Consider the following 10,407-nt stretch of genomic DNA (forward strand, 5'->3'; position numbering starts at 1 on the left):
ATACAGGCTGTCTGAAGGACAGGGGCCCAGGGGCCCATACAGGCTGTCTGAAGGACAGGGGCCCATACAGGCTGTCTGAAGGACAGGGGCCCATATAGGCTGTCTGAGGGACAGGGGCCCATACAGGCTGTCTGAAGGACAGGGGCCCATACAGGCTGTCTGAAGGACAGGGGCCCATATAGGCTGTCTGAAGGACAGGGGCCCAGGGGCCCATGAAGGCTGTCTGAAGGACAGGGGCCCATGAAGGCACCAGATACACGACATGATGCAATGACAGTGAAACTGTTCCAAACCCTCCTGGACACATTTTTATGTCTCTGAATGTTGTGTTGTGTGTTGTGTCATTCTTATGTCTACTCTGAATGTTGTGTTGTGTGTTGTTGTGTGAGTCAATCAACAAATAGTTATGAAGTTAAATTCAACATTTAGATATTTTACTGAATATAAATTTGATCAGACACACAACCTCTATATAAGCCCATTCAACACACAACCTCACACACAGCCTCCATATAAGCCCATTCATTCAACATCACACTCTATGCTACTCTCAGTGATAACGCATGTCCCTGCATCCACTAACCAAGGTGACTGTGGAGTCGTTATTTTGTGCATGGACTTTACAGGACTATACAGGACTCACTGAAGGAACATTACATTAGATTGGGATATAAAGAATTCCAAAAAGGTGGCACATCCAAAACAATTAATAAACGGCAGACAAAGTACTCACATTTCCATTTCTTAATTGGCACACACCAACAAGGAACGCTTACGCGTTTCGGCTATGAAACTTCATCAGTGCTCAGATTTCTGGATGTGCTCCTTTTTGGATTTTTTTAAAATACCTATTTTTTGATATACTGGATTTGGGTTTGGCACAGATTGGGATAATTTGATGTTCTCAGAGGATTAGATTGGGATAGTTTGGGGATATCATGATGGATCAGCGGATTAGATTGGGATAGTTTGGGGATATCATGATGGATCAGAGGATTAGATTGGGATAGTTTGGGGATATCATGATGGATCAGAGGATTAGATTGGGATAGTCTGGGGATATCATGATGGATCAGAGGATTAGATTGGGATAGTTTGGGGATATCATGATGGATCAGAGGATTAGATTGGGATAGTTTGGGGATATCATGATGGATCAGAGGATTAGATTGGGATAGTCTGGGGATATCATGATGGATCAGAGGATTAGATTGGGATAGTTTGGGGATATCATGATGGATCAGAGGATTAGATTGGGATAGTTTGGGGATATTGTGATGTTCTCAGACGATACGCCTACTCTGGATTCTCGTATGAATTATTTGAAAACTCCGCTTCGACAGACCTTTAATGATGGCTCATTATTACCATGAAAAAGCTGTGGAATATGAACTGCATTATTTAACAGAGATGTTCCAACATTATGCTACACATTGATATATCCTGAATACCACCATATTATTATTTTTCCTTTGTCAGTCCTTTCCCTTTTATTCCCCCCCGTCCTCGCTTCATTTCCCAGGTCTCCCTGAAGGTGAGACAGGTCTCAGTTCTCCCTGAAGGTGAGACAGGATGTCATCTAGCATCTATTAAAGATTCTTCTAGCAGTTCAAACAGCCTGTCAGACTCTACTCTACTCTGATTAACACGAGGGGAGGAGGAGGGGAGGAGGAAGAGGAGGGGGAGGAGGAAGAGGAGGGGGAGGTATTCTAAATCCTGACAGTTTTCTGAAAAACCTCATGTTTCTGTGTCAGTGGTTCTCAAACTATTTCATGTCAAGGACACCAAAAAGTATATGTAATATCACCCCCCCATCTGAAAATATGTTGTTTCAGGGACCCCCCCAGAAGCAAAGATTTGAGTTAAAAAACGTTCACTCAAAGATTTGAGGCACATTTTCACGATTTTTCAAAAAATAGCACAGATGAGCTATGAGCTTGTAGATCTGCTATTTTTCAATAGCTAAAGTATAACAGAATGCTTTAAAACACCAAAAGGGGTTCCCGCCCAAAATGGGCTAGGTGTGGTCATCTCAGATTAATGTATGGCAGATTATTGTACGGTAGCTTGTCTACTACTTCACTTTCAATGTTTTATTTTGTACAAAATGAAACAGTATATACATAAAGATACATTGCTATGACCAAAAAAGGTGTAGGCTGAAGCCAATTAGCTTATTTTGCTTACCCTCACTAACTACAAATAATATATATGACAAATAGAGAAAACTAAAACAAAGTAATAAGTCTCTGTAGGAATGCAGGAAAAAAAACAAGTTTTTATTTTTCTTCTTAATATTGTGATAAAAGTGGTTCATAATAATACATATATTGTTTTACAGGTATATTACATACATGCAGACATCCGTAGGTGCCCTTTGAGAGCGGTTTTAAAGGAGTCAAGGAATTCACATGTCTTAATGACTGTTGGTAGGGCGTTCTACATTTTGGTGTATATGTACACGCCTAGTGACATTATACATATATTATGATGTACATGTATATGTACACGCCTAGTGACAAATATATTATGACATATATGTGACCAAATTTGACTGAGACTGACTGCCATTGGATTTTTTTGAATTATCGTTTTTTCATGTCATATGAAAGCAGGGAATCATAGCTTCAAATTGACTATGCATTGACTAGCTTTGACTATGCATGCACCTCCTGGTACCACGGCACCTCAAAAGCCCTTAAAACTAGGCTCCAGACCTCCCAAAACAAACTGGTCAGGCTCCTACTTGGACTCACCCCCCAAACCCACCTCACCCCTGCCCACTTTGACAGGCTGGAATGGCTTAGGGTCGACGACAGAGTACAGCATCTTGCAATGGGTCTGGTCCACAAGATTCGATACACCACCAAGATACCCATGTACCTGTCTAAATACTTCACTAAGATACCCATGTACCTGTCTAAATACTTCACTAAGACACCCATGTACCTGTCTAAATACTTCACTAAGATACCCATGTACCTGTCTAAATACTTCACTAAGATACCCATGTACCTGTCTAAATACTTCACTAAGATACCCATGTACCTGTCTAGATACTTCCTTAATGTCAACGAAGTCCACACCCACAACACCAGAGGGAGTGCAACGAACCATGTACAACCCAGATTCGGCACAAACAAGGGACTAAATTATTTTCGCTCCTATGCCACCAAAATGTGGAACGCCCTACCAACAGTCATTAAGACATGTGAATCCCTTGACTCCTTTAAAACCGCTCTCAAAGGGCACCTACGGATGTCTGCATGTATCATATAGTGTGTATAGAGTATAGTGTATAGTGTGTATAGTGGAGTTTAGGCGTTCTCCATCTCAGCGCGACACTCCTCCATCTTCATCAACAGTTCAGAGGTCAACGGATGGTCGTTGCCGTGGGTTATCTTCATGATGTCATAAGCCTTAGTGGAAGAAGGAAGTAAGGAAAATAAGTGACTAGTGTTAGGGACTAGTGGGTAAGGAATGTTAGGGACTAATGGGTTAGGGACTAGTGTTAGGGACTAGTGGGTAAGGAATGTTAGGGACTAGTGGGTTAGGGACTAGTGTTAGGGACTAGTGGGTAAGGAATGTTAGGGACTAGTGTTAGGGACTAGTGTTAGGGACTAGTGGGTAAGGAATGTTAGGGACTAGTGTTAGGGACTAGTGGGTAAGGAATGTTAGGGACTAGTGGGTTAGGGACTAGTGTTAGGGACTAGTGGGTAAGGAATGTTAGGGACTAGTGGGGTAGGGACTAGTAGTGTTAGGGACTAGTGGGTAAGGAATGTTAGGGACTAGTGTTAGGGACTAGTGGGTAAGGAATGTTAGGGACTAGTGGGTTAGGGACTAGTGTTAGGGACTAGTGGGTAAGGAATGTTAGGGACTAGTGGGTTAGGGACTAGGGTTAGGGACTATTATTAGGGACTAGTGGGTAAGGAATGTTAGGGACTAGTGGGTTAGGGACTAGTGTTAGGGACTAGTGGGTAAGGAATGTTAGGGACTAGTGGGTTAGGGACTAGTGTTAGGGACTAGTGGGTAAGGAATGTTAGGGACTAGTGTTAGGGACTAGTGTTAAGGACTAGTGTCAGGGACTAGTGTTAGGGACTAGTGGGTAAGGAATGTTAGGGACTAGTGTTAGGGACTAGTGGGTAAGGAATGTTAGGGACTAGTGGTTAGGGACTAGTTAGTGGGTTAGGGACTAGTGTGTGAGGAATGTTAGGGACTAGTGTTAGGGACTAGTGGGTAAGGAATGTTAGGGACTAGTGGGTTAGGGACTAGTGTTAGGGACATTTTACATTTTAGGCATTTAGCAGACGCTCTTAATCCAGAGCGATTTACATTAAGCAAGAACAAAAAAGCATGGGAATACATCACATAAAAAAGTATTTATCATGAAACATAAGCGTAAGCTAAGTAAGTAACAGTGGAATATCTATATAATGAAACTATACATATAAACTATACATATATACTACTATGCTATACATATGTACTATGACGTGCTATGACTACATACAATGCAATTATAGTGCTGTCTACATAACATGCTATAAGTCTGTATCAAATGCTATCTAAGTCTACAGAAATGCTATCTAAGGGGGTAGCGTAAGTGCTATGGGCCAAAGGTGGGTTTTCAGACTACGGTGGAAGATTGGGAGTGATGCTGCAGGGACTAGTGGGTAAGGAATGTTAGGGACTATAGTGGGTAAGGAATGTTAAAGACTCACTACAATGTCACCAGATAACACGCCGACCGCCCGGGGTTATTTCATCCATCCAATCAGAGCGCCCAGCGATTTATAGCGACTTTTAGCGACGGACCGGATGTTATCCCGGTCTTCCCGGATGTGGCTGTAGTAGCTAGATGTAGCTAGATGTAGCCAAAACACCCCCGAGGTCAACGGCAACAGCGGGAGGTATGATTAATTCTAACGCGACTAGCGACGGGACCGCGATGGGCCGTCTAACACATAATCTTTTCTTAGAATTGGACGGAATGATTTAGATCAAGAGATTTTCGGTCTCGTCGGCTAAAATGGGGGGGGACGGGGACGAACGGTTTGCAGAGCGGTCTTGATACCGGAAGGTCGCTAGTTCGTATCCCCGGACCGGCACGTTAAAATGACCACCGCTGAAGTGTTCTTGAGCAAGGCATTGAACCTCTACCATGAAATGTTCTATGAGCAGGGCCTGGCTGTAAAGCTTAGTCCAGTTACCCTGGGTAAACATAGTACCTTTCCTTTCCTTAGTCCAGTTACCCTGGGTAAACATAGTACCTTTCCTTTCCTTAGTCCAGTTACCCTGGGTAAACATAGTACCTTTCCTTTCCTCAGTCCAGTTACCCTGGGTAAACATAGTACCTTTCCTTTCCTTAGTCCAGTTACCCTGGGTAAACATAGTACCTTTCCTTTCCTTAGTCCAGTTACCCTGGGTAAACATAGTACCTTTCCTTTCCTTAGTCCAGTTACCCTGGGTAAACATAGTACCTTTCCTTTCCTTAGTCCAGTTACCCTGGGTAAACATAGTACCTTTAGTCCAGTTACCCTGGGTAAACATAGTACCTTTGCTACTTTGCTTTGCTTTGGACAGACGCTCCCAGCCTGTGGAGCGATGCGATCGGGTTTTGATATCAATAATCTCCGTCCTTTTGATCAATCTCCGTCCTGAGCGCTGGGCGTTACTAATTGATTGAACGTGCTTAAACTTTGAACAATGACAAGGAGTATAAAACTATATCAATGTGTGACACACACACACACACACACACACACACACACACACACACACACCTCCTATACTGTGTACCTGTGTGAGTGTTGCCATGGCGTCTCTTACGTGTCCCAAGTAATGCTGTATTTTTCCAACTCTCATCAGTTGAATTCCATGGACCGGATGGACATCCGGATAGTACAGCCTGGAGAGAAAAGCACTTTTAGTATTCACATATTCTTTACTCCTCTCCTCTCAGCCCTCCCTGAAGCAGAGCCTCTGTGTTTCTGGATACATGGTGCATTTATATAGCGCCTTTAATCCAAGGCGTTTTACATTCACCCATTCACACACACATCCATACACCGATTGCGGCGGAAGCCATGCAAGGTACCAACCAGCACATCAGGAGCAAATTGGGGTTCATTGTCTTGCCCAAGGACGCTTTGACATGTAGACAGGAGGAGGAGCCGGGATTCGAACCGCCGACCCACAGGTCATTGGACGACCTTCTCGACCTCCTGAGCCACAGTCGCCCCCGATAACCGGCAGCGAGTGTAAAATCAGCCATTATGACGGCATCAAGGCCCGCCAAAATACATTTTAGTCGACTAAATTAACTGTAGATTTAGTCGACAATAATCCTATGATATTTAGGGCTGTATTCTGCGTATCTTAAAGTAACAGGTCTTATTACTTAACTTAAGACCTGGAGGCGTGATAAATGCCAGTTAGCTCCCATGCTAACTAGTAGCTATACCCTCGTCAGAAACAACACCACCGTCCCAGATGGGGTGGAAGCTGCTGATATCACGTAGCTTGTGCCCGTGGATGGGAAATAAGATTTAAAAGGCTATGGAAGCGTGGATGATTGTTGATTGATGATGACGTGGTGGACTTTATTGCACAGACGTGTGCAATAAAGTTGTGCCGTGACGCGTATCTGCGTGTGTATTCCGTCTGACGACGAGTGGTTTATGCTTCCTACTAGTGCTTGTGTGTTGTCGCTGATGCATATTTAACCCATTTTGACCTGGGAACGATTCTATAAATGTCTTCTAAATCTTGACAGTTTTCTGAAAAAGCTATGTTTCTGTGTCAGTCATTCTTCGATTTTTCAAAAATAGCAGACCTACAAAGCTCGTAGCTATGAGCTTGTAGATCTGCTATTTTTCAATAGCTAAAGCATAACATAATGCTAACACCAAAAGGGGTTCTCGCCCCAAAATGGGTTAAGAGCGTCATAAGCATGCGCCTGTCCTGCACTGGAAGTAGCCGATCTACAAGTTATCTACCCGTCGCAATGCACAGCGCTTTGGGCTTGTACATCTGTGTTTTTCCCGCAGTTAGTTGGATTATATCGATTCACGACTTTAGGATCGATCCAGACACACGTGCATCGATGTAGTCGCATCGTTAATGTTAAAATAGATTATCAATTCATATCGATATATTTTGACACGACTAATATTTAAGGTTTGTTTGTCCTGTGTGTGAAATGCATATTAATAGCATTTCTTATACCAGCCCCACCAGACATATAAGCACACAGTGCGTGTGTGTGTGTGTGTGTATGTGTTGGAATGCTGTGGTTCCACTTTGCTGGCTTAATGATCTAGCAAACCTCATTAGCATATTATGTAAATGAGGCTGGCTTCGTTTAGCTCTGCAGGCCACAGCACACGTGCACGCACACGCACGCACGCGCGCACGCACACACACGCACACACACACACACACACACACACGCGCGCACACACACACACGCGCGCGCAGCAAATAACAATTACAATTTCCTCTTTGCCTCTTTGAGAAGAACACTACAGCAAATAAAACAACTGTGTAATCTTTCTTTCTCTCACGCGTTGTAGAGCTTGTAGATCTGCAATTTTAAGCATGCAACCAAGTGTAAAATGACTTAAGCCCAACACACACCGTCTGTGAAGCGGGTGCGCAGCGACGCGGCACAGGCGTTGCCGCACTGCAACGCCTGGAAAATAGAACGGTGGCGTATCGGAGCGTCAGGCGAGGCGTGAACGTGCGCCAGCGCGCGTCGGACGCCGCCGGTGTGCGATAGGTTAATGGAAAATAACGGAGGCGGCTGTTTTGACGCGCGGCGTTGGCAGACGGTGTGTGTTGGGCTTTAGACTGGATCTCTTGTCCACTAGACGAGTCCCTTCCTGACATTTTAGTCTAGTTTTAATTTGTTGACAAAATCGACATTATATTTAGTCATAGTTTTAGTCACCATAGCTTAGTTTTCATTTAGTTTCCATTTACTTTTCGTCAGTGAAAAAAAGGTAGTCGACGGACATTTTTCGTCTTAGTTTTAGTCGACGAAAACAACACTGCACTGAGGCATGAAAAGCAAAGTTACCTCCAGCCCTAATGAATACAATACATACGTGCACATGCACGCACGCACATAGAAACACCTCTCTCTAGAACGCTATACACGTATAGAACAATAGAAATACACAATAGAAACGGGATGGAAATATGGAAAAATACTAAAGGAATGGAAAACAAGAGCAAGAGGAGGTTGAAGGAAGAAAAGGTCTCTACGCCTCCTCCTCTTCCTCCTCCTCTTCCTCCTCCTCTTCCTCTCTGTTTCCTTGTCTCCTATATGTCAGGGATAATGTTCGTCTCCTCTCTCTCCCTCTACCCAACCCCCCACCCCCCCCCTCTTTCTCTCTCTTTCGTCCTTTCTTACAGTATTCTACCTTTCTTTCTTCACAGCACATTATATTCTCCATTATATTCTCCTCCTCTACCCAACCCCCTCCCTCTCTCTCTCTCTCTCTCTCTCTCTACCCAACCCCCTCCCACCGCTACTCTCCCTCCATCTCCTCCCCCTCTCCATCTCTCTCCCCCCCTCTCTCTCTCTCTCTCTCTCTCTTTCTCGTTATTTATTGATGGGCTGCTGGCGTTTCTCTCCCATGGATATGCTGTTCAGTTATGCTGCTGTGAATGTGTGTGTGTGTGTGTCTGTCCCTTGGCGATGTGCTTACACAGCTAAGGGTGTGCCACTAGATCCCTGTCCTTCACTCACACACACACACACACACACACACACACACACACACACACACACACACACACACACACACACACACACACACACACACACACACACACACACACACACACACTTTTATGTGCAAACTCATGCACATATAGATAGTTGTGTAAGGTGGTGAATGTGAGATGAGAGAGAGAGAGGGGGTGGGGTCATACAAGGACAGATCAAGCAGAATTCAAAATTATTATTTTTCTTTTTCTCTTTGTACAGTGTGTACAGTATGTGACATTGATCAATTATTGATACAAAAAAAAGCTTTTAATATATTATTTATGCCCTAAAATCTATACATCTCACACTATTAAGGCAACCGGCCGGTTCCACGAGCTGCACAAGGTGCAGTTTTTTCACTTGAGCCCCTGCCCCTCTAAAGGCCTGTGCTATTAGCATCCCATTAGACTGCTCTGTGTTTTAGCATCCCATTAGACTGCTCTGTGTTTTAGCATTCCATTAGACTGCTCTGTGTTTTACCATTCCATTAGACTGCTCTGTGCTTTAGCATTCCATTAGCATTCCATTAGACTGCTCTGTGTTTTAGCATCCCATTAGACTGCTCTGTGTTTTAGCATTCCATTAGCATTCCATTAGACTGCTCTGTGTTTTAGCATTCCATTAGACTGCTCTGTGCTTTAGCATTCCATTAGCATTCCATTAGACTGCTCTGTGTTTTAGCATTCCATTAGACTGCTCTGTGTTTTAGCATTCCATTAGACTGCTCTGTGCTTTAGCATTCCATTAGCATTCCATTAGACTGCTCTGTGTTTTAGCATTCCATTAGACTGCTCTGTGCTTTAGCATTCCATTAGCATTCCATTAGACTGCTCTGTGTTTGAGCATTCCATCAGCATTCCATTAGACTGCTCTGTGCTTTAGCATGCCATTAGCATTCCATTAGACTGCTCTGTGTTTTAGCATTCCATTAACATTCCATTAGACTGCTCTGTGCTTTAGCATTCCATTAGACTGCTCTGTGTTTTAGCATTCCATTAGACTGCTCTGTGCTTTAGCATTCCATTAGCATTCCATTAGACTGCTCTGTGTTTTAGCATTCCATTAGACTGCTCTGTGCTTTAGCATTCCATTAGCATTCCATTAGACTGCTCTGTGTTTGAGCATTCCATCAGCATTCCATTAGACTGCTCTGTGTTTTAGCATTCCATTAGCATTCCATTAGACTGCTCTGTGTTTTAGCATTCCATTAACATTCCATTAGACTGCTCTGTGCTTTAGCATTCCATTAGACTGCTCTGTGCTTTAACATTCCATTAGACTGCTCTGTGTTTTAACATTCCATTAGACTGTTCTGTGCTTTAGCATTCCATTAGACTGCTCTGTGTTTTAGCATTCCATTAGACTGCTCTGTGTTTTAGCATTCCATTAGACTGCTCTGTGCTTTATCATTCCATTAGACTGCTCTGTGTTTTAGCATTCCATTAGACTGTTCTGTGTTTTAGCATTCCATTAGACTGCTCTGTGTTTTAACATTCCATTAGACTGCTCTGTGCTTTAGCATTCCATTAGACTGCTCTGTGCTTTAGCATTCCATTAGCATTCCATTAGACTGCTCTGTGTTTTAGCATCCCATTAGACTGCTCTGTGTTTTAGCATTCCATTAGCATTCC

General features: G+C 43.5%; 1 protein-coding gene across 1 annotated transcript in view; it reads right to left on the minus strand.

Annotated features, from left to right (window-relative positions):
- Nucleotides 1-2,992: 2,992 nt before the first annotated feature.
- The window catches only part of smyd3 (SET and MYND domain containing 3), a 40,645-nt gene continuing 33,230 nt past the window's right edge, over nucleotides 2,993-10,407 (minus strand). Inside the window, exons 11-12 of the mRNA XM_083791729.1 lie at nucleotides 5,800-5,908; nucleotides 2,993-3,419 (exon numbers count right to left, since the gene is read on the minus strand). Of these exons, the coding sequence (XP_083647855.1) occupies nucleotides 3,318-3,419; nucleotides 5,800-5,908 (211 nt within the window). The 3' untranslated portion in view covers nucleotides 2,993-3,317. The remainder of the gene's footprint in view (nucleotides 3,420-5,799; nucleotides 5,909-10,407) is intronic.

This window comes from Protomyctophum parallelum (genome assembly GCF_964188405.1).
Source record: "Protomyctophum parallelum genome assembly, chromosome: 2".
Lineage (NCBI taxonomy): Eukaryota > Metazoa > Chordata > Actinopteri > Myctophiformes > Myctophidae > Protomyctophum > Protomyctophum parallelum.